The sequence below is a fragment of the Pithys albifrons genome, chromosome 9 (assembly GCF_047495875.1).
Source record: "Pithys albifrons albifrons isolate INPA30051 chromosome 9, PitAlb_v1, whole genome shotgun sequence".
NCBI lineage: Eukaryota > Metazoa > Chordata > Aves > Passeriformes > Thamnophilidae > Pithys > Pithys albifrons.
In genome coordinates, this window is record NC_092466.1 from 28103338 (window position 1) to 28131333 (window position 27996).

At 39.5% G+C, this 27996-nt stretch overlaps 1 protein-coding gene across 1 annotated transcript; it reads left to right on the top strand.

Moving 5' to 3' along the window:
* The first annotated feature begins 76 nt into the window (after window positions 1–76).
* Window positions 77–27996, top strand: CHAT (choline O-acetyltransferase). The gene is made up of 14 exons (XM_071563820.1): window positions 77–139; window positions 2034–2225; window positions 4292–4410; window positions 5842–5895; window positions 8494–8674; window positions 9691–9868; window positions 14146–14315; window positions 15955–16055; window positions 16243–16371; window positions 17193–17315; window positions 18705–18846; window positions 21942–22004; window positions 25930–26067; window positions 27727–27996. The coding sequence occupies exons 1-14, from the start codon at window positions 77–79 to the stop codon at window positions 27994–27996; spliced, it is 1923 nt and encodes a 640-aa protein (XP_071419921.1).

Sequence of the window (27996 nt, forward strand, 5' to 3'; positions counted from 1 at the left end):
GGCGTGAGGCTCCGTAAGTGCCCCCAAGTGGCTTCAATTTCTGTCCTCCACAAAAGATATCAAAAGAAATGCAAAAATGCCTGACCTAGAAAAAAACACGCAGAAGAAAGAGAAAGATACATGCAGTAAAGATGAGACAGTAAGTGACTGTTTCTGGGAAAACAAAAAGAAAAGAAAAAAGAAGACTTAACTTTTAATGCTGTAAATTAACATAAATTAATATAATAATTGTAACCTAAACTCTGTTCCAGAGGCTATTTCTTAATTTCAGGGAATGCTTCTCATATCCAAATACACTCCTTCTCCCAGTATCTTATGAAGAATTCCAGTAAGTGACATACTATTATACAATAGCAGATGCATTGCTATAAAGTCAGGGTTGGTATGTAATTATTTCTTAATAGTACAGAATTATCAAACTATCGCATATTACTTATTTTAAGACTGTTGTAGAAGATGCCAGATATGTATGCCTGTAAGTTGTCAAGCCCTTGGGTTTAAAGCTTTTTTTTTTCCTAAGCAGAGTCATGAATTGTTCAGTAACCTTGCCCAGAAAGATAGGACTGAAGCCAGATATTGAAAAGAAATACTGTTTAACACATCTGTTTCCATTGACCAAGAAATCAATGACAGAAGAAATATGCCTTCACTAAACATAGGTTGAAACAGGAGAATTGCCATTCTCTTATTTCTGAGATCCAGAGTGCATTACAGGCTAAATTGAATTTGCATTTGCATTAATAAAAAGTAATCCTTTGATGCTTATTATGAGTAACTAAAATCTTTGGTTTCCAAATAGGGAAACATAATGCAGCACTGCCTTTTCTGTGGATGTCAAAAGGCAGAGCGGGTATCAGAGCTCAGAGAACAGCGAGTCCCTGCCTACTTTCAGAGCATTTCCTCCACCCCCTACCTCCCTCCATGCATAGCAGAGGAGTCTGCAGCTAGACTTGCTCTGATCAGGACATGGGACAAGGCGACTGCTAGTCCTTTCTTCCAAGCAAAATCACACTATGGCCCTGCAATCCGTGAAAATGAATGTCTGTTACATCAAGATCCAGTAAAAAAAAAGTGAACTTTGCCTACCTTAGGAGATAGCCAAAAAATCAAATTAGAAAAATAAACCCTCCAAAAGTTTATGGCCTACATGAAATCACTAATGGACAGGCACAGCTGCATTAGGTGCCCGTTTCTCAGCTGGGAGACACAGTCACCTCCCTGGGGAGCTATGCTTAGAGCATCATCACCTCTTGCAATTTCCCAGTCTTTCAAGAATTATCTCCTTGCTTAACTTTGCCACTGCCACCCCAGTTTTTGAATTACTAATTACACTTCATTTGGTTAATTCTACATTAAAAAATAAAGGAAACTTAACTGCACAAATAGCATGAGACTGTTTTCCTCACAGATACTATTGCTTCAAACAGGATAAATATAAAGCAAGTATAAACAAAAATGTTTTACCAAGCCTTCTAGTGGGGTTTCAGACTGAGCAGAGATTTGCCAGGGGAAAACACAGGCTTATTGAGGTCTGTACATACTCAGTACTAATAAACAAGTAGACCTGCTTGTTTTCCATTTCTGTAGCTTTATAACCATGTATATTACCAATCAGACAAGTATTAACTCGTTGTTTTACTAATCACAAGTTAAACACGCTTCTTTATTAATGAAATACCTTCTCTTCCAGCATTATTTTACTATGCTGTAATGTATTTGCAGATTTCCTAGAGTCTAGCTCAGACTATATGCTTGCATCATGCCTCTTTATTGTAGTATTTCTAGAATTTTTAACACAGAATATTCTCCTTGGTAGTTTTCCACTATTCCTCTTGTCTATCCCTTTGAAAGCCTTCAAATGTACTGGAGAGTACATTTACAGTAATCAGGCCTCTCAACTGCTAAAACAGAATAAATTAATTAAAAATGGATGTAATATCATTACTCAACAATAAAAGAAAAAAGTTTTTTTAAAAGGGAACAGATTAGGAACAAGTAGAATTACTTGTCATATATTTTTTTTAAATGACCAGACAGTGCCAAAACTTCCAGTTCCACCACTGCAACAGACCTTACAAATGTACCTACAGTGCATGAAGCACCTGGTACCAGAGGAGCAATTTAAAAAGACCAAGGTCATAGTGGAGCAGTTTGGAATTCCAGGAGGCCTGGGGGAATCCTTGCAGAAAATGCTTGAGGAAAGAAGGGAAAAGACAATGAACTGGGTAAGCAAATGCTGATGACAAAAAATGTTGCTGTGTTGGATGATGTTCATTTACAAGCTCTTTCCAATGTTCTATATGCAATCCAATGTTTTCTTTCAGGTGGTCAATGCAAACACGGATCACAAAAGATTCTGACAAAGGGAATGAATATTTCCAACCTATTAGGTTAGATTTTTCAAATTATGTAAAAATCCATGTTATTATTATGTTTTCAGATCAACAGTTTGTTGACATAAATGAAGATGTTCACTCACCTCCAGTGCATACACAGAGGTGTCAGCAATACCTGTAGGAAGCATTATATTGCATCCTCTTTAGATGCAATTTCTTCTTTTCCATTTAAAACCAGGATTTAGACTTTTTCTTAAAATGAAAAATGCTTTCTGATAGGGATATAAAAAGTGCCTTGCACACACATCTACCCAAAGCTCTGATCCACTCAAATTATTCTGGAATAGAATACTTTATGATAGAAATTCCTCTTTTAAAATTGAACTATTACTTACTATTCACTGTCACGCTATACCAATGTATTCACCCTGAAGTATTTACACATACATGTAAATCTATCACAAAGACCATGTTGAGACCTCAGCCTTTGAAAAAGTCCAGCTTTCTACTTCCCAAGGCAGGAAAATCAAATAAGCCATAGCTAAAGTAGGTGTTATCATTCCACAAAGCTGCACTTCATCCTGCCTGCATTAGCCACGTGGCAGCTGAAAACAAGGAAAATGGTTTCATGAGTTCAAGTGAAATCCTGCAGGCTTGCTACTCATGTCAGTGAATTATGGTTCTCCCTTTGCTTTTCAGTTGTATGACACACAAGAAAACTCTATCAAATTGCTGCTATAGTCAAGGAAAAAAGGCTACAGTACTGGCAGTGTTTTTATTTTAAAAGCAGTGCTTCATTTCTGAATGAAATGCTACCCAATCTTGTTTTGTTATTTTGATCATAGAACTTCATGTTTGGTGTCTGAACTAATCATCATTTAGTGTTCCTGGTAGCAAATACTGTTCCAGGAGACAACTGCTCACTTAACCACTTATAACATGAAAATTACAAAGGAAGAATGCATAAACATTTTCTGAAATGTGTCAATTTTAAATATTGGTTATTAAAATTAAATACCTGATTCTTAAGATAAGTCAGAAATGGTTTCACTCAGAATTTAACTTGCCAGGAGCATAGGTCTAGCATATTCTCCTGAAGACTCCAGAGACTGTGGGGGAAGCATCTGTTCTAACAGGAATGAAATATCTCAGAGGAAAACTTTTTCAACTGATGCATGCATTTGTAATTATTTTTGCATAATTTCGTTGTTGTTTATAGTTACCATATGCAAAGCCTGCCTGCTCAGAAATACCATTTGATCATTTTATGAAAGCTTCCATTTTCTAAATAATGATTCTTCAATCTCTGCTCAGACATAAAGGAATGCAGTTAGTGTACATCAGTGTTTTCAATAAAAATGGTTAGAAGTCTAATAAGTGTGTCTGTCTGGGTCAAGCATCAGCAATCTGTATGTGTGTCAGTGGACACAGAGAGAATTCTCCAAGGGCCCTATCCAATGCCAGTATCTGCAGGACCAAACCATCAGGCTTGGGAAGTTCTTTTCCCACTCTGTCTTGCTGCAGGACAGTATCTGATGGCTCACAGTAGAGCATCCTGGCATCATTGACAAATATTTGAAGCCCCTTGTGGAAAGCCATCACTCTGCCCCAGCTCTTAAAAGAGTCCTAATCACTGTGCAAGAGTTAACATGCTGTACTCAAAACATTTTTTTGGTTGTAGAGAGAAGCAAACAAGAAAATACCCAAAGTACCATGATATGGAGCCTGTTTACTTTTTAATGGAATACACTGTAAATTGCCATTGATTGAAAAAAAATAGGATTATGGAATTGTGGCTGAGCTGAGGTCACAGAGCCCAGGCTGAAAATGCTCAGCAGCTCCATTAATCAGAGCCCATGCCTGACACCAGGAGCACAGAGGATTCTCCCCTCACCTCCAGGCTGCCTTTCCTCATGCTGTTTGTGGCTCTAAGATTTTATGTCCCCTTCCCTTAGGTGTTTGACTACTGGCTGGATGACATGTACCTCAACAACCGGCTCGCTCTTCCAGTCAATTCCAGTCCAGCAATTATCTTTGCTCGTCAGTATTTCAAGGATGTGAATGACCAGCTGAGGTAATGTACGACTTTGCAGCATTTGCTAAATGAAAGGATATTTTAAATGTACTGCTTTTGCAAAAAGACAATCAACTTTCATTAAGAAAATAAGGGCTATAGCCATTAAAGGAGGTCCTACTAGGCCTGTTGACTGAGGGCAGTGTTTCTGGGGTTACTCATACTGATGTTCAGAAAGGAAAATATCATTACTGTTACATGTATTGCATGAAAAAATGCCATGAGATTTATATTTTTAAGGAATATTAGCAAAGCTTTTTATTACATGTAATTCAATTAACCACTCTGTGATAAAAGAATAAAAACTAATTTCTGACACACAGTTTGACAGAAAATAATTTTTAACATGCCATGACCATGACTCAAAGCCCCCCTGAAAACTGAAAAGGCCATGCTGGCACTAAATTGTCCCTTTCAGATGCCCAAAAGGGCACCAGAAACACAGGGGATCTAAGAATAAGAATTCAGAAATCATTCTTCCCCAACACCACTGCTTCCTTCAGGCCCATCATTCCCAACCCTGAACTGATCTTTCTCCTTTGAGCTGCTGTGCGCAATTACTATCATTTAAAAGTGAAAAGGTAAGCATGTAGCCAAGCACAGAATATACCTCTCCAGACACCTTTAAAACAGGATTCCATTCTTCAGCCTTTGCCAAAACATTTCCTCATTTTAAAACAGCAAAACAGATAAAATCTACCTTCATATAGTGCAATTTTCCTCTTTGCTTTTAGCACTCTCTAGCTGCTCATTACTGAAATAATTAACTGCATGTGAATTTATGCTATTATAAAACAGCCAGAACCTTGAAACCAATGTGCATTATTTTATCATTTTGCTTAGACAGCTAATGCATCTTTTCACTTTACTTTAAACATGACTATAAATGCTTCCATTCATTACTGACTAAATTTATTGTGCACAGGGCTTTCAAAAAAACCTCCACTTTGTATTTTCTAATGCACGTGCTTTAACAAGGAAATATTTTTCTCAGACCCTCCCATTCTGACACAGTGCAAATGGACAATGTCAGGAAGTAATACACCTGTCCACAGCTCCACAAAAAGAGCTTAGAACAGGAAGTACCCTAATAAATTGGACAGCTTATGAGTATTGATACTGAAACCCATGTAAAGGATTCTATTAAATATTCAGCCTCTGCTCCCATTCTCTAAATAAATGCTTTCAGGCTTCCTCCTGTGGTAGTCTGTGTTTAACCATTTGAAGGGACTGTCTCTAGGATTTCATATTTCTCTTGACGTGAATTAATTTAGGTTTTGGGTGGGGGCAGGGAACTCTTCTTGCCAAGCCAGAAGACTTTTCCCCCTTGTGCTGTGTCATCAATCATTCAGGCTCTCCTCTGTCTCTCAGAAACAGCCCAGCACTGCCAAATGACAAAAGACTGATGTCACTTCTATCTGCTACTTGCAGGTTTGCTGCCAATCTCATTTCAGGAGTGCAAGACTACAAAGCTTTACTGGACACGTAAGTAGCCTGGAAGGAGATGCTGCTTGAGTACACGGAGGGCTCCTCATTCAAGGGTACACTTAATATGAAATTGGGCTGGTTTGCACCCCTCTATCATTTGGAAGGGCTGAGGCTCCAGCATGCTTCAGAGCAGAGGGTTTAGCAATTTTTTATGCACTTTCTGCTTTATTACTGCAGTGTAACAGGTTGAAGAGAGCGCCTTTTTAATAGCTGGTAGTCATCAAAGTCTGGCAAGCACAGCACAGCCCAAAAGGACATACACAAAATCTGGCTAACAGAGTCACTGAGAACACAAGAGGAAGTCTGTGCTCCCCACACCCAAAGAGCAGCAGCAGCAGCACTATAGGTTACACAGCCTGCACACCTTTTTTGGCACCCTGCACCTGTCAGGGCACTGCACCCCTCCATGTACCGCACTCTGCACTTAGAGCGTCAATAACCCATTGAGGGAAGGAAGCCTTGCCACAGACAGGCTGGCTCAGGAGCTAGTCTGTTACTTATGCTACTGGTACTTTCTGTACATAAACACAAGGGAAATACAGGATTCTTCAAGTCATGTATGAGGTGGCTTATAACAGAATTTTTACACAGCACTTCTTAACCTCACCTAGTATGTTCCAAGTTTACTGCTGAAACCACCACTCCCTGAAGAATAGAAACAGTGGAGGGCCAAGCACAACAGACACCACCCTATAACAGATCATCTTCTTGTCTGGATACACAAGAGATCTATGTGATATGATTTAACCAATGCTTATTTAGATGAGGAATTCAAACAATAAAGTCCCTGTCATCTATGAATAAGATAAAAGAAACAAACAGGCAGTTTGATTTTTCAGTTCAGAAGTCTGACAGCTACTCAGAAACTATAGAAGAGGTACTTATTTAAGAACATGTGCTTTTGTCCAAGGCTGCATGCACCTGCACTGGCATGCTGTGAGGAACTATTACATAAAACTGGAGTTGCATCTTTATATGACAGAATCTGAGACAAGATAAAGGAATCGCACTGCTCAAAAAAAAGATAATTTAAATTCTTATTTTGACTTTGCTACTCTAGTGTCAAACGCTCCTGTGATGAGGGTTGCTTGTCTTAAATCAATAATCACTGGAATCCTCACTACTGTATCCTTAGTTATTACTATTTGCTGATCACTGTATAACTATGAGGACACCATAATTGTAACATTTTCAGTTCCTTCTTAAGGGCTTGTACCATCAAGTGTACTGCTATCTTTTGAATCATTGCACAAGCAGATGTACAATATTCCAGCCCAAACCCATGTGTTTAGCTTTAACTGTGCAGATATTCCATCCAGTTTTGCCAGGACTAAGTATTTCAAATGAAGTCTACCTTGCTAACAAGAAATAGTTGTAGGATCTTACACAGACTTTCAAACCAGGACAAGATTTTTCTGGTGCCATCAGTCAGAGTTAATAACACCATTCTTAACTGTTAGAAGTACAGATTGTCTTCTATCATCTACCATGCTATCCCACTATTTTCTATCATCATAGATGCTCTTTAAAGTGCTATTAAATATAAGGGCATTATTCAAAATGTGAGAGAACACCAATAACCCTGTTTTGTCGATAAGGAACAAGAGTAATAAGCACCTTTATAAGGAAATAAGTGATACAGAGAGTTTGCGAACTGGGAACTAAAGTGCATACCCCCGGTTCAGAACTGCAACAGTTCTAAAGACATTGTTAAACAAGATAAACTGGCATAAAGTAATACACCCTATCAGCTGTACGACAGTAACCCTCCTTGCCTGCTTCTTTGCCCCTGCCCCTCTCTGGCAAGCTGGAATTGTAGTCCTTTTCTGCTGACGAAAAGCCTCTGCACCACAAGATCTTCCTCTTGTGGTCTCTGCAGACTCTCCCAAACAACAGCACCATTATTTCCTGCTGCAGTGTCAGTTTTACAGTCCATAATCATAATTGCGCCTTTTTTTTCCTTTTCTTTTTTTTTGTCTGAACAATAAAGAAGTCATTTAGGAGATGTTGTTTTCACATGCCTTCCCATAAAAAAGGAATAGGTTTTCAGTACATATTACCCCATAGGTCTAAGTAAGAATTAGCACAAAATCAAAGATGTGTGAAAATCAGAAATTCCCTCTGTATTGTCCAAGTCACTCCTGTTTCTTAGGCAAGGTCCTCACACACACTCTCTAACCACTCTGCACAGAACAGGACTGCTGTGATTTGCAGGGAATTTCATCAGCACCTTTCTTTAAGCTGTTAAGTCTTTTCCAGCTGTTTGCTGACTTCTGTCCTGCTACGTTTCCAGGGTCCCATCTAGGCAGGCTTCCTACACGCATTCTAAAGCTGCTTGCAACCCGCTATTCTTTCTATTTCTACTAGATGATAATGCAATTGCTTAATGAATATGCATGAAGCTGCCAGGAATGATGTATTTGACTTTGGTATGGGGATTCATCTATTTCCCTTATACTGTAATCTCATTTTATTATTCAATTTGTGTTATACCTGATCTAATTGTAACAGAACAAAGGACAGATTAGATTTCTTTTCCCTTCTGTCTCTCCCCTCTTTTCCTCTGGCTTTGTTTTTCTCCTTCTCTCTCTGCAGCCATGCTTTACCTGCTGATTTTTCTCGTGGACAGCTGTCTGGTCATCCTCTCTGTATGAAGCAATACTATGGACTCTTTTCTTCCTATCGTCTTCCAGGATGTACCAAAGATACCCTCGTGGCCCAGAAAAGCAATGTAATGCCAGAGCCAGAACACATCATTGTTGCTTGTAACAATCAGGTAAGCGAGTTTTCTTTTTTTATACCTTTCTATATTTCTTAATTTGCTTAAATTCACTCCAGAAGAGCCTAATCTGATCTCTGTTCAGAAATGCAATTAGTATGCTATGTATGAGCTCACTTCTTACCAAGCATTTGTGGTCAATATTTCCAAAAGATGCTTCTGCAGCACTTTTGTCCTTGGCCCACATTATGTTCCAAGTACAGTGATGCAGAATAGGAATGTGGCAGAATTCATTTGCTCTCTCTTTCAAACAAAAATGTTTAATACACAGAGATGAAACCACAGAGGAAAAGAATCTTATTAGAGTGCATTTGCTGAAAATGCTCTTCTCTTGACAGTCAATACTGGTGCACAATATATGGCTTATATACCACCATCATATATGTGCATGGCATATACACCACGTAGGGGCTTAAGCTGTGCCTGAAGAAGTTGGCACAGGTGCAGGCAGAAATACTGAAGCATTAGAGTGAATCCGCTCCAGCCAGTAAATGCCAGTGAGCAGCAGAGTATATTGGCTGGGCAGAGTCTCTTATAGCCCAGCTTGACTATCTGCAGTACTGGAGCCATGCCTGCAGGCCCTCTTGGAATGAAGGGGTGGATTCCAGTGGTTCCTGTTCCAGGAAGTCCTGTTTTTCACCCCAATGGGAAGTTGTCTTGATTTTCTAGGTTATTTTTAAACAAATAATACCATGAAAATTATTTACATACCTCCTGGTTTTATCTCTCCAGGTTTTTTTAAGCTTATTCAAATAGCATATGTTTTGAGTCCAACACACCATGTATGTCTCCTGTGGCAACTGGCATGACATTAGTGTTAAAACACAGGAGGATGAGCCCTGGGCCAGTTCCCAGGGGTTTTGTGCTCCATTGCCTGCAGGCCTGGCTTTCCAGGCAGGACTTCAGCATCTTAACACCTACCCAGGCAACAGCAAAATATTGGATCACAAAGGGTCCAACCCACCTCTGACTGTTCTTCTGACTTCATTCTTCTGACTGTCATTGTTTTGCAGTTTTTTGTTTTGGATGTTGTCATTAATTTCCGTCGTCTCAGTGAGGGAGATCTTTTCACTCAGTTACAAAAGATAGCCAAAATGGCAGAGAATGAAGAGGAAATGCTGCCTCCAATTGGCCTGCTGACAACAGATGGAAGAACAGAGTGGGCAGATGCCAGGACAATCCTTATGAAAGGTTAGCAGCAGCAATCCCAGCTTTCTCTTCATCATCTTCCTCCTCACCATCATTGCCTTTCTTTGCTGGGAGTAAATATCACAGGAAATATAGGACTGAATGTACAACCTCCCTGCTGATTTTTTGCAGCAGTAGGAAACTCAATATGTTTAAGTGTTTAGATGTGTGTTACCAGGGGAGTGGCAGATATGCCTTGACCTTTTGCCTGTGTATGTTTAAGTGTTGATGCCATGTAATAACTCTCACTCCATTCACTGGTTTCCATCACATAAATTACATTACATCAGATTTTGTGATTTGTCTTTCTTCCATTTTGTACCAGTAGGAATTATGTGTTCTGTTAGGTTTTGACAATTCTCACAAATTTTTGATCTTCTCTAACAAAAACATCTACAAGCTCAACACCTATTGAATCTATCTCTGTACTCACTCTAGCCAATGGAGAAGGTACCAGGGCTCATGCAACCAAATCTTAAGTATGTATCTAGGAAAGACAATACCAGTTATTGTCTGGGGGCAGTTCTCTCTCTCTCCCAATAGGCAGCATTTAGCTGTCTTAGATTCTGGACTTGAATGTCAAGCTTTGAAACAGTTGAAAATAAAGGTTAGAGTTATTTTACCAAGCAGCTAAGTCATGTCAACAGCCTCTTCTTGCCATTTTACATGTCGCAAGTATTCACTTTTCCCTCCTGAAGAAAATGTTAGCTCATCTCTTTAGCACCAGTTCAGCAATGCTACAAAAAATACTGCTGTTTTACAACTGTTCTGGAATATGGAAGAGTTGCCAATACTCTGAAAATATGTTTACCATCCCAAGGAAGATTTTTCTTTTCTTATTCAAGTTTATCTGTGCTTATAAAAACTTAGTACAGATAAACACACACAGATGTAGAGTCCTGACCATTATTTCAACAATATTACATAGCACCAATCTCATCTTTAGCCTTTCCCCTCCTTTTCCTTACTTTAATGAAAATTGAGGTAAACACCTAATCATTTGTTCACATGCCATACCTTTAAGTAAAATGGCCAATGCCCTGAAACCTGCTGCAAAATCACCTTTGTAAACCTACATCATCCTTAGGAAAAAAAAAGAAGAATCAACAAAAACTATCAGAATCATCTCTTTAGTGTTTTTAGATTACCTGGCATTTGCCCAAATATTCATTTTAATCAGGAAGAAAACCAACTCAGTCATGCAGCTGGAAAAAAACCCAACACATTCTGCACTAGCAAATAGCACCATGGCACGAGCCTTCTGTAATCTAAGCTGGAATTCCATCCCAAACCACTTGTATTAGCACAGCTCCTCTATACAGGTGAATGCATTGTTGTTAGACACAGATACACTATCATTAACAGCCCTTTTTTCTTTCTTATCTGTGGTGGTGAAAGGTTCATGCAACAATAACTAACACAGGAAAAAAAACAACTGAAGCAGTGTGAGGTGAAAGGGTTCACTCCACAACTGCTCTGGGCAGGGAAAAAGAGGATGTTTTGTGATGAAGAAGACCTCTACAGTGCTTTTCAGAGGCTATGAAGGAGATATATCCATGGGCCTGCACAGACCTACAAGTAGATGACAGGTTTTCTAGATGAGAAAATTTCAAAGATATTGTTATAAACCCAGCCATCATTGATTTATAAACACACTCAGCATTTTAACACCCTTTAGGCTGCAGAACTAACTCGCCCTTCCTAAGTACAGGAAGTGAATTCTCACTGCTGTAGGGGCTGCAGTCTTATGCATTTATATTTGAATTTTTAAAACTAAAACCAAAAACCCCAACTAACCAACAGCTGACCGGTCAATTCAATTGCAATTGTGCATTAGAAAGAGAGAAGGACAAGAAATGTCTAGCAGGGCTTTAGGCTTGTTCTCACGCTTCTCTGTTTCCACTCTTGTCAGGGTTCATGAGTTCTTGTGCAATTTATTGCCTGCTTGACACAATAATTTTTTCAGTGTTTGATCAGCTCTCTAGACATGTCTGTTTCTTTCTGTAAGGCCATCTTTCCCCTACTTTTCTGTTTCTATCAGAGCTTAACTTTATTCACACTAATACCTAGACTCCAGATACCCTGAAGCCATATGTCAGAATAAGGGCTCCGGATCTGTCAAAGATGTTTGGGTAGCAGCCACAATGAAATATACAAACCTATCACACAACCTAAAGTGGAATGCTGAGCAAGCTGTGAGCAGTTTGTAAATCACTATCCAAGCTGTTTATCCTTGAAGGTGCCTGCCTGCAAACACCATATACCAGGCAACTGCCACCCCTGAGGATCTTTTCAGCCTTTGTATCAAGGCACCCAGACCACCTGTGAAAAAAAATACCACAATTACGGTCAGCCGTGCAAGTGTGAGATACTAGAAGAGCTTTACAGCCAAGAGGACAGGAACAGGTCTTCTCCCTTCCAAAGCTTCTGAATGCTTTTGAAGACACTTCATAGGGACACCAGCATTTCACATGTAGGGTGTCACAGATCACTGGCAGGAAGCTCGACACGGCCCATTGAATACAATCTCCTGGCTCAAGTGTTTGCAGGAGCTGGCAGGCACTCCCAAGGACTCTGCTTCTGTGGCCAAAGGAAGACAACACTCTGCACACTCCACCAGGTCCTCACACAGCCTGCAAGGAGGCAGGCTGACCATCTGTGTCTCTTGGTCCCATGGCTGCTAATGTTCCTTCCCAGGAGCTGCCAAACAGCAATAGACAGTACCTTACCATAATCTGCAAAAGGCCACAGCTCCTCTTCTTCCTTTTCAGCCACTGCCGACTCTTGCTTCTCTTTCTCTGACGCCTTTTTAATTTCTTGCATATTTGTGCTCTTTATTACTACACAGCATCCGGAGAATGAATGTGGATGTTATTTTTCTAGCTCCTCACTAAACTATGTTACTCCTTCTGGGAAAGTGCATTTTTTCTTACTTTGAAAAATACTGTTCTTTCAGAGAATCAATCATCTTTTCATATTTGCAAACCTTAAAAACACACATTGAAATGGCTCCATATTTCAAATGAAAATCAGAATTGTTTAATTTAAAATATTTTTTCCATTCTTTCAGCTCAAATCATCTCCTGAATTGAGTACAGACTTGTTGAACTCAGCCAGACTTTAAAGAACTTTTGATCAATCTGAATTCATATCTTTAGTTAGGAACCTCCTGAAACAAAAATCATTTACACCAAAATCTAGAAAACCAGCAGATGAAAGCTTTTCTGTTAAGAATAGAAGGAATTCTAAGTTGACATTTAAAAGCCCTTTTTTCTTTGATCTTGCTAACAACCATTAAGCAGCAAATAATAATATTATATGCTTTTAAATAAAGCAAGTTTTTGTTACAAGTTCCACACTTTTATCCTTTCAATTAAGAGCTGTATTAGGTGCTCACAACCAAAAATCTCCTATGCTTCAAACTGGTTCTCAGATGCGAACAAACCCTTAACCTTGATAATATTTCTGAGTTAGATAAAGAATCTGAGAAAAAAAGTCCACATAAATACACCACAAATATGAATGAAAGTGTTGAGGACTAGGTAAAACTGCCTCAGTAGTCCAACTGTATAAGTAAAAGTGTCAGCATAGGGAAAAAAAACCAGCAAGAGATCCATAAAAAGCTATTTTATTCAGCAGTACACTAATGACAGAAGGGAAGTAGAATGTGGCAACCCATGATTTTGGCAAAATCACGTTCAAAAACTAAACTTCACAATCTCATCCAGATATTTTCCTCATTATATAGGCAATATAACCTAATGACCAGGGACAGGAGAGAAGAGAGTGTTAATACAATAACACAAAAACAACATGGGTCCTGCTGTTCCTTGTTCTGAAAAGGGTTTTTATGGGAGAACAGCACAAAACCAGTATAAGCCCTGCTGTTCCAGAGCAGAATACTGCAGCAATAGTGTGAGCTCTGAAGTTTTATATTTTCCACCTATCCTCTCTGTAACTGTTATTTATAAAATAAGTAACCATTGCTGACTTTAGGAGTAAAATAGATCTATTTTGTAATATAATTACTTCAGGAAATGAAAGGCAGCAAAAGAAAGTAGATATTATTGAATCATATGAAAGATACACGGAGATACTACAAAAGTTAACAGAAGAACTAATGCCTTGGTGTAATGTTTCCTTGCCCTGAGATGCTCTGCTGTGGAGAGAGCTCTGCAGGCAGCAGCTCACTGCAGATCTGCAGTGCTCTCCAAGGCAGCAGGGGGTTCCCCACCAGTCCTGCACTCAGAGGTAAGAGGATTTCACTCTTTTCTGCCCAGACTCCACTAACCGTGACTCCCTTGACATGATTGAGCGGTGCATCTGCCTGGTGTGCCTGGACAGCCCCAGTGGGGTGGAACTCAATGACACAAACATGGCATTGCAACTGCTGCATGGAGGAGGCTACCATATAAATGGGGCCAATCGCTGGTATGACAAACCTATGCAGGTAAAAACCTTACAGTACTATGATGTTACTTGCACATGGCAAAGGGCTCCAGTTGCCTTATGGTGGGGACCACTTAGAGTCAAGTGGGAGAGAGGTGGGAAGGTGGTGTCAGCGTTTGGTCAGGCAGGGCTGGTGTGAGCAAGGCTGTTTCTTGAAGGGCAGGGCAGGCAAACTGACTGCCTTGCCGGCAGCATCGGGGCATTCTCCGACACAGGTACACCACCTTTTCTCAAACTGCCCATTGCACTTGAGGAGGTAAGACAGATACACAGACATATGGGTAGGGAGACATCTGATAGAAAAAGGAAAACAGAATGTATTTTAATACACTTAAGCAAATGGAATGAAAAATGCTGGCCTAGCATCCTAGAACAAAAAAAAAGAAAAGCACAATATTTTTTCTCTGTTTTCTCTTACATATCTTCCTGGCAACTTAAAAATACTACTGCTTATGATTATGCATGTGTTTAAGTACTCACTTAACAGACTGTTTACTCTTCTAATGACACCCTTGTTGAGACTTTCCTGAAAGTATTGACTTCTCCAGCCTTTTTCCCAATCAGATTTTGATTGTCATATTTGAAAGTGTCACACCATATTGTCACACTTTGCAATAGACCCAGGGTGAAGCAATGTATTAATCTCCATCTGTCAACAATGATGATACCTCACGAAAAATTGAAAAAAACCCTGACTGATACATTGCTTGCATAATGCTTATTGCTCTTGCCATATTTAAGCAACATGAACAGAGAAACCCTTAAAATAATTTCAGTGCCACTGACTTACCCCAGTGCAAATACATTTCAGTAGTCATTTCTGATTTATGCCACTGCTAATGACATTATTAGCAGACTTCAGTGATGCATTTTTGAGGAACAATTTTTCATTAGTTAGAATCCTGTTACTTGCAGAGTCACCTGAGATGTTTCAAGCAGATAAGAATAAACAAGACTTTGTTTACTATCATAAGGTAGCAGGAAGCAAGTAAAATTTCATAGTACATGGGAGAGCTTCGTCTGTCTAGATGTATTCAGGCCAAGTGTTTAAAAGTGAAAACAAATGCTTAAGGAAGTAAGATCCCATTTTCTTTCATGCATACACAGATTATGTAGCAAGCCATTCTCACAGGAGAACTTGTTCTTTCTCTCCATATACCTCTTCACCTTTGCAGTAAGGTGAAGAAAAAATAAAGCTTAGAAAGCTATCAAATAAGGATGAGCTTTGTAATAAAATGGGATCCCATGGATTTCTCAGATACAGACATTGCATTGCTCCCAAATGTGGAAGGAGAACCCTGGCCTCTCTTTCTATTAATTGGTTTCCTGTTCCATGAAGCATATGCTAAATCAAATTTTCAGACTCCAACAGGTATTGCTAAAATTTACATTCTCACGAGACTCAGTCTGAAATATCAGCATGAAAGGGATTCAATGCAATTCCTTTTACAGGACAAGGAAGTCTCCTGCAATAAGTCTGTAAGTCACCATTGATCTGTAAGGCAAGGAGATTCCTGATATGAGCAATAAGAAAACCACAGGAGAACAATAACATCTTTTTTATGTTGGGATCATGGGTAACTTAGCCAGATCATGATTTATTCCCTGTATAACTTGTACCTATTCTTTTCCTTGTTTAGTTTGTGGTAGGAAGAGACGGACTCTGCGGTACTGTGTTTGAACATTCCCCCTTTGATGGCATTGTCATGGTGCAGTGCACTGAATACTTGCTCAAGCACATGTGAGTTCCCTTTCAGCTTACCTTTTGCACCCACTTCCAGCCTCTGCCAGTGACAAATTCCCCCTGATGCACAGAGCCACTGAGACCCATAAAGTCATTGGAAACCAGTGGTTCACCTGCTAACAAAGTGGTGTTTAACAGAGATTATTCCTGTGACCTTAATGATTTTTGTCTCACATGCTAACAGGAAAGAAAATTCCAAGAAATTAGTGCGAGCTGATTCTGTGAGTGAGCTTCCTGCTCCACGGAGATTAAGATGGAAATGTTCCCCTGAAATTCAGACACATTTGGCATCATCAGCAGAAAAACTCCAAAGGTAGAACAGATGCCTCATTTTTCTCAACAGTGACTGCAAGCTGGGAACTACCCAGCCCATTGTGTGCAGGTATGGGTTTCCTGCCCTCCTGCTCCTCATCTTCTCACAGTGAACATACCTAGCACCTCTTTATGGGCTGGAGCTACTTCACTATATTCAGATATTGCATTACCGTTGGTTTTGTTCCAGGTAAATATTAGGAGAACTACAAACCACCAAACAATTTAGTCCTATTCGCACAGCATGCAAACTGTGCAGGTCCTGTGTTTTTGTGGATGTCCTTTATGGGTTTGAGCTGATTCAATCTGAAGCCAGGGCAGCAGGCAGGGATACATACAGGGGACAACAGAATACAACTGGTTTGAACAAATAGTTTGAATGCAGGAATGTAATTTGTTTACATTCATATTGCTCCTACAAAAGCTAGTTCTTCTGACTGTTTCCAGACCGTAAAAGACTTGTATGATCCTTGTGGGTGGGGATGGCAATGAAATGAACAGACTTGAGCACCACTGCTCATGTTAAGGCTGCAGACAACAAGCCTGGTGTAGAACATGTGTGAATAAAAGTTACTGACTAGGAACAAGTTACCAGAGGCCAGGACACTCAGAGCAGGAGCCTGCTCACCTCCAGGTGGGTACAGGCAGTGAAAGTTCTCTGGGTTTTATTTGCAAATAAAAATGAAGCATGATTTTGTTTAGTGGTAAACAAGGTGGTGCTCAGTTAGTGGCTGGACACAATCTTAGAGTTCTTTCCCAACCTTAACGATTCTGAGACTCTTGCAGCTCCCCCTGGAGTAACTTCTTCTGCTTGTTTTCCAGGATAGTGGAAAATCTGGATTTTATTGCCTACAAGTTTGAGCACTATGGAAAGGAATTTATTAAGAAACAAAAGGTTAGCCCAGATGCCTACATTCAAGTAGCACTTCAGCTGGCATTCTACAGGTATGGTTCATTCAACCCATTTTTTCCTCAGCACTCAGACGAATACTTCCTGCATGGAAAGGAGTCATCTTGCTGTAGGACAGGCAAGATAAAAACTGACACCCGGTTGTCAGAGTACTCCTTTTCTTTGCTCCGTTTCCCTCTTACTGCCCTAACTTCCCATCCCTGCATCCCACACATGCTATTCCCAGCCAGTAACCTCCCCACACCTGTCCTTGTGCTTGGCAGAGAGAAATTGTTGAGGGGATGTGGCAGGTAGGAGCAGAGTTGTCTGTAGCAGCAGCAGCAGCTATAGAGAGTCCAAGTCCCCTGAGCAGAAACACTCTCTTGCCTCTGTGGCTGTCTTGGGAGGGACTATGGCAGTAACCCCAAGCTCACCACACTTCTCCTGCACTGCAGGGTGAAAAGTATTCACAGGGGAGAATCCTAGAGCAGCACAGCAGATCAGAGTTCCTATACAGAACAGTAACTACTGTTGCTTCCTTCTTCACAAGCATCCCAAGATTTGGTAATATCCTCTAATTTCCATGGTATAACCAAAGGCAAAACCTCTTGCTACATTGTCAGATCTCCAGGCTAGAGATGGTTGCAGAGTTTCCTGCAGAACAGCCTATTACACAAATAATTCCTTATCACATCACATTAAATCCTGGTGTGGTCTTGGTGTCCAACACATTTTGCATACTCCAACATCTCTTAAACATCCATTTTGCATATTCCATTAATCAAACTTCAGCAATCACCTAGTCCAAGATTTTTATCTGGATTCCAGCTATAATATAAATTCCAGGTTTGCAACAAAAGCCTTAGGGGACAGTTATATTCTGAGACCCTCTGCTTCAACCAAAAGACACAGGAATAGTAGCTATATACCTGGACTCAAATTAAACAACCATCTTCACTTTCTGTTCTACTTGCTATGTTGGTTTTCATTCCAGCTCACAAAGAGTACCCTTTTCCCTTTTCAGTTTTCTATTTTTCATTCCCTCGCTGAGACTATATTTTCTTATTTTAAATAAAACATATTTCAAGTCCATAAATAAATGATTAATTACACAATTATTTTATGATGCAGTACAAATAAAACATTCCTTGAGCTCTTTCACTAAATTTTAGTTTTAGTAGCCTTGTTTTTACACAGCAAGTCATTTTTTACTGGCAATGCATAACTAAAATGTATACAGCTGTATGCAGCTCCTTGTATTAGAAAGGAGTGAGCATCGATCTTTTTTAAGTTTCTTATAGAATTCTATCAACATTGAGATGAATACTGTGGAAAAAAATAAAAGTGCTGCTGTAACAGTAAAATATACCAAGTCTATATTTCTCTTAGTCTTTATGACTCCTTGAAAAGAATTATTCTTTATTTTTCTTACTTCATTCTTTCAGATGCCACAGGAGACTTGTCCCAACCTATGAAAGTGCTTCCCTACGCCGATTTGATGAGGGCCGAGTGGACAATATTAGGTCTTCTACCTCAGAAGCATTTGCTTTTGTAAAAGCAATGACCAATGACAAGACAGCTGTATCGGTATGTTGGTCTGGCTCCCTCTGTCTTCTTTGCCAAAACACTAAGTAAATAATGCATTCATGGTCCCCAGTCTCTCATTTTTCAACCGTTAATTGAGAACATAAAGGCATAGGGGAGGGTAGCAAGCCTTATGAGATTTTGCTTTTTATACAAAGCAACCGTTAAGCTAAATATTAATATTCCCTTATTTTTATTTAAACATTCAAAAGATTCAGAGCTGCCTACACATGTTATTATAAGAAAAAAACCTCCCGATTTTAGATTTAGTACTGTCTTATAAATGTTCTGTCATCAGATCCAAATTCAGCTCCCTGGAGAGATCTAGGCTGAACATGCAAAGTTCAGGATCATTATAACTGCCACACCAGGGGAATTGCCTGGCAGGTCCCCTGCAGTAGTTAGCTCTGCTGCAGACTGTAGTGTGTCAAGTGATGTAATTCCCCTGCTTTGATTTCTGGATAAGGTGGGTATGTTCTGGACTGATCTTCTTTGTTTTAAAGGCATGGTTCTACCAAACAGAGTTAGTTTTATAGGACCCTCAAGGAAGCTGAACCTTAATGATGAAAAACTTCATCAAGCTAACCAAACAGCTCTCCAAACTGTCCTGATATCACACTGCATAAAAAAAAATTAAAATTGCTTTGCTTTGAGACACCATCTGTTTGCCAGAAGCATGAGTACTGTACAGAGTAGATGGGAATGCAAAGAGGTACAGCTGAGAGTACAACTGCACAAACAGCATTGTGCACTGTCCCCCCATCGCCCCTGGAGAGCCTCCCTCAATGGCTCTCTCTGTGCCACTTCCACCCACTGCACTTTGCTGCTGTACAGGGAATTTCCAGGTGGCTGTTTAGATGCAAAACGCTGCCACAATATAGATTATTTTTCACAGTAAGCCTGCTCCAGTGGCAACAGCCCACATGGCTGTTCTTTAGAATTTAGCATAACATTACTAGAAGCATTGCTGGGCTGTAGATTAAATGTAAATTAATGAAATATTATAAACCAAGATCTAATGTCCCAGAGGATGATGAAAATCTACCTTGTTCATCCACTGCTTCTTCAATCTCCTTACAGTTACCATGCCCAGAATTTAGCTTCTGATGAACAAGACTCAAATTCCATGGTAAAATGATAACTCAAAAAACTGTAAAGTAATTCTGTGTGCTGAGTGGGTAATTCACAGCAGATTATGACCACACTATTGCACATAATAGTGACTACCATAGAGTAGACAAGAAGAAGCTGTTGTTATTTGCTATCAGTGTCCTGTCTGACAACGTGGTTCTTTATCCTATTTCATGAGAAGTTCCTGTTGTCTGTGCACACCCTGCTCTCCACACGTGTGCACTCAGCACAGCCCCATCCCACTTTGCAGCAGACTGACTGTTCTCCTGGGAGGACCCCTCCTGCTCCTCACAGGCTGTTCCAACAGATCCTTCTTACTCCATCCAACAGTCTCTTCCTTCCTTATTCTAATACTTACTAACTTCTGCAGCTCTCCCAAAGCTTCATCATTTCTCACCACATTACCACCCAAACCTGAGGTTGTGCTCCCCTTTCACAGCCCCCTGAGCTGTGCTGCTTCACACAAGCAAGACAAAGAACGCCACACATGTCTGGACTGAGCTCAGTCTCAGCCCTTGTGACTTTCCCCTGTGTCTTGACATACTGGGGAGGGAGAATAATGGTTCCATTCTGCCTGGAAAACCTGCCATCATAATGCGAACCAATTCACTTATAGTTTTCCTGACTTCTTGTCCATGGAGAGATACAAAGGACATTTATACTGGTCTGTGATTGTTCCTTCAGACAGATATTTAGAAATCTTTGTTTTGATGTGAATATCTCCATCTTTTGGTTCAAAACTATGTATCTATTATCATCACAGAAACATTAGAAACAAAATCAATTTAATACAACCTGTTCCAAGGTGATTTCTTTAGACCTAAAAATTGCCTTAGGATATGAAGGGGTTAATTCTTTTTTTGGACAAAGAGATGCGTCACTTGGTTTAAGCAGTCTTGAGCTCCCCAAAATGTTATTTGTTAATAGCCATTAATTCAAATCAAATTAAAAACCATTTTCCCTCTGATGCTAATAAAAATTATCCTCAAACTTGAGCTTTAGCAGTCACCAAAGATTGATTGAGTCAGATTGATTCTTTAGCAGAAGAAATATATCATGCATTTGACACTTGCTGTAAAAGCAGCAGCTACTGACACTACAGGGATTGCTTGAATAGCTGTAAATTAATCAGATTTAAAGACTGCATTTGGTAATTTAATCTCTACAAGAGAACTAAGTCTTAGCTCTAGCCCTGTAAAAAAAATCAGACTGTATTTTGAAGGTCCCTGATGGTGACCTTGACTTGCTTCTAAAATGAATTCTTTGTTCAAAAGATCATTCATCGTCCATAGGAGCTGAAGGTCTCCGGTTTATCTGGAGACCCAGACATTTCTGGCTGTTTCAGGGTCTCCCATAGTTGCAGTGTTGGACTTGATGTACAGCAGGGCAGCACTTCTTAGGATGGTTCCCTTAATATAAAAGGCTGCAGTTTGACAGGAGTCAAGATTTACTAGCTTGTTATCTGAAATGTGGGGCATCTCTGGAGGGTAGTGCAGCCTTGGAAAATTCTAGGTGCCCTTTCACACATGGAAGCAATTTTTTTACTAGCTAGTAAAATATCAATAATGGCTTTCATTAATATCACTGTCATTGTCTAGATAAACCATTCTGCCTGTCTGTTTTGAAAACACCAAACTACATTAGCAATTATTTTCCTGGAGTGATTCAATTAGTAAATATATTTACCCCAAGATCCATTGAAGGAGTTCACAAAAGGAACTGTAAGCCTTTCCTTGACTTCAAGCAAACCAGCACCAAAGAACATGTTCAACTCTTGCACAGCCACGCAGTGTTGCTGATCAGGACATTGATCCCAAAGGTTTTTCATTTATGATGGATACTTACACCTGAGCCAGGAGCAAAGGACATTTGAGAGCACTTGCTGTTTGGCTGTTGGTTAGTTGATGGAAGATGCTATTTCTTTGAGAATTTATTCAATAATACATATATTTTGATTACCTCAACAGGATTCTGAGAAGATGCAGAGATTTAAAGATGCAATTACAGCTCAGACTAATTACTCTATTCTGGTAAGTAAGACACTGCCTGTTGGAAAGAACTATGTGGCATTTTCAAGAGAAGTATGAAGGTACAATCACTAACTATTTTAGCACTAGCAAAGCATAGGCCTCTCTAAATAAGAAAGTATCTGCCACGTCACCCTTATGAACATTTGTAATAGCCCAAATAGCCATATCAAACTACCTTCACCTTAAAAAATAATTCCTCAAAAGCAAGGTAACAGAATTCTGCATTAGACATAGGTGGAAAGACTATGACTCTGGCATAGCTCTCTTACCTGGCACTGTCACAGAACATGACACTCTGTACCCAACATATTCATGGTGAATGTGTATTTGTGAAACATTTATGATTTATAGCTTTGTCATAATTAGGAGTCCCAGCCACAAATTTGGATTGCACTAAGCTCACTGTTGTACAAATTAACAATTCAAAAATTATTTCCATCTTAAAGAGCTTGTAATCAAAATTTCATAAACAGACTTTTTATGTAAACATTGAAGGGTTTGGAAGGAAGAATAGTAGCCAGGTGAAAGAAGTGTTTATTCTTCATGCTCTGCTATCCACATGAAATGTTAGCCATGAAGACAGCCATGCAAAGTGGCAGAAAGCCTTTTCAGAGACGAGAAGTATGGAAGGCTTAAAGCAACCAGCTTAACTGCTGTACGACATGCATGACAAATAAAACTTCAGCTGCAAAATTCAGATACCCCAAATTTACAGGTATTTAGACCCATAAGGTGCATAATTACAGATAATCTCAAGACAGTTGTAATACATGAGGAATTTTTTCCCCCCTAAAATTAATCATCCATGCATTTTTTTATATTTCTCTTCACTAGAGGAGAGAGGTTCCCATCTGGAGTCTGATCCTCAGATGGACTGGTTTTCTGGTGTTCCAAAGTGCTATTTCTAACAAAGGTCATTAACAATGAGAGAATGATAAGTTCTTTTTTGAAGACCTGAATGCAGTGGCTAATTAAAGGAAGAGATATCCTCCAGTGAAGAAATCATTTTATTATCAAATACAACTCATTTTCTTTTGATTAAAGATGAGAGAATTCAGCCTGGGTAATGCTGTACATCCCACTGTGCTGAGACAAGGCACAGACCTGTTCTATAAACAACTTAGTCATACCACTCGTGAAATTAATAAATGTTAATGACCAGCTATGAGCAGTGAATTTGCTACCTATAGTTTTGCCTCAGACCATTGCCTAATAAACCCACATTATTGAATACTGTTTAGGTATTCATAATAATCAAGAAATCATTCACTTTCAGAGGTGGTTTCAAAGGTACACTCAGAGCACTGGAGAAGCAAAAGTGTTGCTTTCACATAAGATTTGTGCCTAAAACTGTGAAACAAAAGAAGCAGGGGAGAAAAACAACTCTATTTTTCAAGCCTTGTTCTGAGAACCCACATCTTAGAATCTGATACTCCGTGTAATCTGTAAAGCTAAGGGAAGTCTTACTTCAGGGCAAATGTCTCACCTGAAGCATCTCAGGGTAACTTCACAATGAGCAGAACATACTGTATATCTACTAGGTCACAACCAATGGAATTCCTGTACACCTCTTTCAAAAAAAAAAAAAAAAAAAGAAAATCTCCCCTCCAAGCTCCAAGTCCTTTAAGATTCAGTAAATGTTATAGAATTCAGCCTTCAGTGTGGCTCATGGGAAAATATTAAAACTGCAATTGGAAAACTAATTCAAATTTAAAAAGCTCTTCAGGTATTTCTACTTACCAAGCTCCCCCTTCTTTCTCAAAATAGCAGAATGTAATTATTGTGCCTTTAAACTCTGGGTAAGACTTAGATCGTCTAACTAAATTGTGTGTAACAGACTGAAATGTAATAGCTCCTAACAAAAACAAACAAAAAAATCTACTTCATAAAACAAAAAGCAATTTACTGATTTTATTTCCCCTTGTTAAGGCTTACTAGTAGCATTGCTATCTTAAATGTGGAGCTCTAGAATTCAATTTAGCACAGTTTTTTCCTATGCGTTGACTCACAGTTTATTTCGTTAGCCTGTCTCGGCCTCTCCTCAGACATGACATTGATCTATGTTGCAAAAATGTCATTGCTAACAGCCTTATAAATCTTGTGTAATAGCAAAATATTTCCTTTGATTATCAAGTTGGTTTCCCTGTATGGAAACAGAATGTAAGCACAGTCCTGGTGCATGGCACATTTTTGCAAACATCCCTGCTCTGTCTGGGCTGAGGAACAAACAGCCCCTTTACCAACGGATGCCCAGTCCTTAATAAGCCAAACAAGACTATGCACTCCCAATCCCCTGCTTCAGGTGCTTAGCAGTGACTAAAACTATTTTCCTTGTAAGAGAAAAAGTAGACTTTTATTTCTTTTTTAATCCTTCAGAGGAAAACTAGGGTTGTGCTCTTTTTTGAATCCTGCCTTCTCTCAGGCTGGTTTTTTCCCTTGTTACAAGGGGCCTGTGCCACAGGGACATCAGCTTTGCTCTCAGTATAGTACTATGTCCCTGTTTCTGCATTCCCTTCCTAAATCACTTCAGCTGGACCAGGGACGAGCTACAGCTCAGTCCACAAAATCAAGAAGTCTACAAACAAGAACAAATGCAGGATCTTAAAGGCACATATTATCTGTAGCAATTCCTGCCTGGTTGGAACAAATTTTGATTCAGTTTCCTAAAGAAACAAAACTCTGTAATTATCCTGTCTGCCAATCTCCTAGTGCTGATTTTTGATCCTGTTAGCCATATTGAATCATATTTGCTAGCAAGGCAAAGATCTTAAAGCTTAAGGCTACAGCATTTGGGAGCTGGACAGAGCAGAGACCCAAGCATGGCAAGCTGATGGCAGAAAGACTTAGTGCAGTCTCAGCAACAGCTCCTGAGGCCTGGCCAGGTGACCACCAGGGTGTCACTGCTGCCAGCATTCAGCCCCCACATGTGCTCCCTGTCACCCTGCCCATGATTCTAAGACAGGACAGGAGATTGGAGACATTCAGGAGCCGGGTCAGGGGGCAAGCACAGCTGGTTCTGCATTGGAGATTGTGGTGAGCAGGGACACAGATGAGCAGGACAGTGAGTAGAGACTGCTGGGGCTCTCTTGCTCATCAAGAACTTTATTCTCCTTTGTTAAACCCTGTTTAATCTGATCCTAGGCTCCTGATACCATCCAACTATGCTCTCCCACATTTACTATTGTCAATTGCCTCAATGGAGTCAGAGCCAAAGTAACGGCTCAAGATAATCCAGTTCTGCAATGAAGCCAACACAGGGAGCAGGAGAAGAAATTGAGTATTTTGGCAGTGAATTAAACTATGATGGCATACTATATCCCCAAGCCCAGTCTTCTGAAGCAGTGGGTGTGCTAGTAGATCTGTGAATGACCACTGGCAAATCTGTTAGTCTGTGAGCACTGTTAAATCTGTTGTGGACATCTACCAAGTCTTTGGATCTAGATTCTATGGAATGACACATGCTTTAACTGCCAGAGTGAGACACAGGCAGCAAAGCAATGAAAAATTAATTTGTTCCAGTTTGGAGGTGTTTTGGAGCCTCTAAACCTTAAATATAATCCAAATGATGTAGAGAAAATTCCAAAATAAGCTTAGAAATTTCTGGTGTCCCATAAGCTCCCCTCAGCATCCTTGTAAGTCCAGCCCATGATATTCAGCTGAGCGAGATGATGAACACCCAGATAACATTATCACGTAGTACATCTCAAGACCATCTCCTTCTTCATTTTTACACCTTCAGAGCACCATATGAATTTCTAGTTATTGATCTTCTGCAAAGTACATACTCCAAGTGATATCTGAACACTGCAGGCCTTACATCATTCTAACCAAATTCATCAACTCTGACCAGAAAACTAGGCAATAACAGTCAAGAAAGTGTCTCCAAACCCAGTTAAATGCTGATGTCTTATCACATTGGACACAGGCTATTACTGGAATGGCAATAGACAATCACCTACTGGGGCTTCGAGAGGTGGCACGAGAACACTTCAAGGAACTGCCAGAGATATTTACGGATGAGACATACTTGACAAGCAATCGATTCATCCTCTCAACCAGCCAGGTGAGTTTCTCCTGTTCACTAATCTTGTTAAGCAAAGGCTAATTCATTTGTGTTCTGCCAAACCTTGTGGCCCACAGTGAAAACAACTAAAAGAAGTAAAACAGACAAAAGGGGTGTCACCAAGAACCATCAAAAAGTCTTCAAATTGCTCCACATTTTTAAACCATTTTTGGTCCATCAGCACTGTAATACTGACTGAAGTTACCACTTCATTTGCAACATTTCAAAACCCTTCCTGGAAATTCCAGAAACACACACAAAAAAGCTCAGTAAAACTCACATGAGGACTCAGTTTCCTCAATTCCCAAATTACCTATGTTCCCATTCCCTTTCTTCTCCTCCTTCCCCCAAGGCAACACCTCTAGTAGGAACTGACAGTACAGCCACAAGCCAGACAGTCTGCCACTCTGAGAAACCAAAAGCTGAGAGCCACAAGGAAATTTTACTTTTAAAAGTAGCTGTGTTTGAAATCTTTGTGAGCCTTCAGTTAGTCCCTGTAAGACTGCAACCCATGCAGACATGCAACTTAGATTTATAGACATTTAGACACATACAAACCCACAGTTATTCGCACATACCAAGATTCATTAAGAGTAAACACTTCCCACCTTTAGCGTTCTGAATAAGGAAGCATCTGTTTGACATACAGCCCAAAAATTAAATGTTGCATTGCACGTAGTAGCAGTCCTAATGAAAGAAGAAATCTATGTAGGAATTCATTAACTGAAACACTAACCCAACTGCACAGATTAGAACTATGCAACAAAAGAGAGTTATAATATCATGCTACAGCATAAAACCTTAATAAGTAATTTGATCTTGTCATAATGTTTTTGTGCTTTCAGACATGAGTGAATGTAACCAACATACTACTACATAAATTCTCCAAGAAACTATCCACGAGCAAAGAGTGCTTCTGAATAGCTTTATGGCCTTCGGCTGTTGCACAGCAAATTTATCTGACAATTCTATGGCTCTATTAGCAGGACTAATGGCTTGTTCCACACCATTAAAAAGCCAAGTGTCATTTGTGAAGGCTCATGTACACAAAGTCTGAAACATATAGATTTCTAACACATCTTTTATTTTCTGCAGGAGACTGTTGCACTGCCTTATTATGTCATGATTAAACTGAGGTGTAATAGGAATATAGCACCTATATGCATTAAAATGTTTTTATACATCATCACAATTATAAACTATTACTAGAAATAGACAATACTAATTTTTATGATTTAATGCAATCTTCAGGTTACAAGGTTAACATAATCTTAAGATAACTAAGAAATTAAAATAGAGAAGTTTTATGTATCAGAATTTTATGTACGAGAATTAGATAAAATTCCTATCAGTAAAAAAGCTTTAGCTTTTCAATATCTATGTAATTTGAGCAAAAAAAAATGCATTCTAGCCACTTCAAATGATACTACTTTTTAAATTATAGCAAATAAATAGAGCAACCAAATTTTACACTGGGATCAGCTTTTACCTTCCAAGGTAAATGAGCTCCAGGTCTGTACTTCTGAAGACAGTGATGTTCCATAAGGGCAGATTCACCACATTACTAGCATTTGTAGCATTTATCTTTTTCCTCATTCCTAATCAGCTGATTTCAGGTCTCCTGATTAATCAGAGATCACTCCTTCTCCCTGCAACCAGGTTCCAACTACTATGGAAATGTTCTGCTGCTACGGGCCTGTGGTGCCTAATGGATATGGGGCATGTTATAACCCTCAGCCAGAGCATATATTATTCTGCATCTCAAGTTTTAAAGACTGTAAAGAAACCTCCTCAGAAATGTTTGCAAAAGCTGTGGAAGAAAGTCTCCTAGCAGTGAGAGATCTGTGCAACAAATGCAACTCTACTACAGCAAAGCCACTTGCTAAACAAGATGGAGCCACAAAGCTGCAGAGTGGCAGCCAACGCTAA

Bases quoted from the DNA above. Each gene is read 5' to 3' on its own strand.
- CHAT (XM_071563820.1), top strand. From the start codon at position 77: ATGCCTGACCTAGAAAAAAACACGCAGAAGAAAGAGAAAGATACATGC. The intron at 140-2,033 runs GTAAGTGACTGT...TTAAATGACCAG, and splicing joins CATGCAGTAAAGATGAGACA to ACAGTGCCAAAACTTCCAGT. The intron at 14,316-15,954 runs GTAAAAACCTTA...TTCCTTGTTTAG, and splicing joins GGTATGACAAACCTATGCAG to TTTGTGGTAGGAAGAGACGG.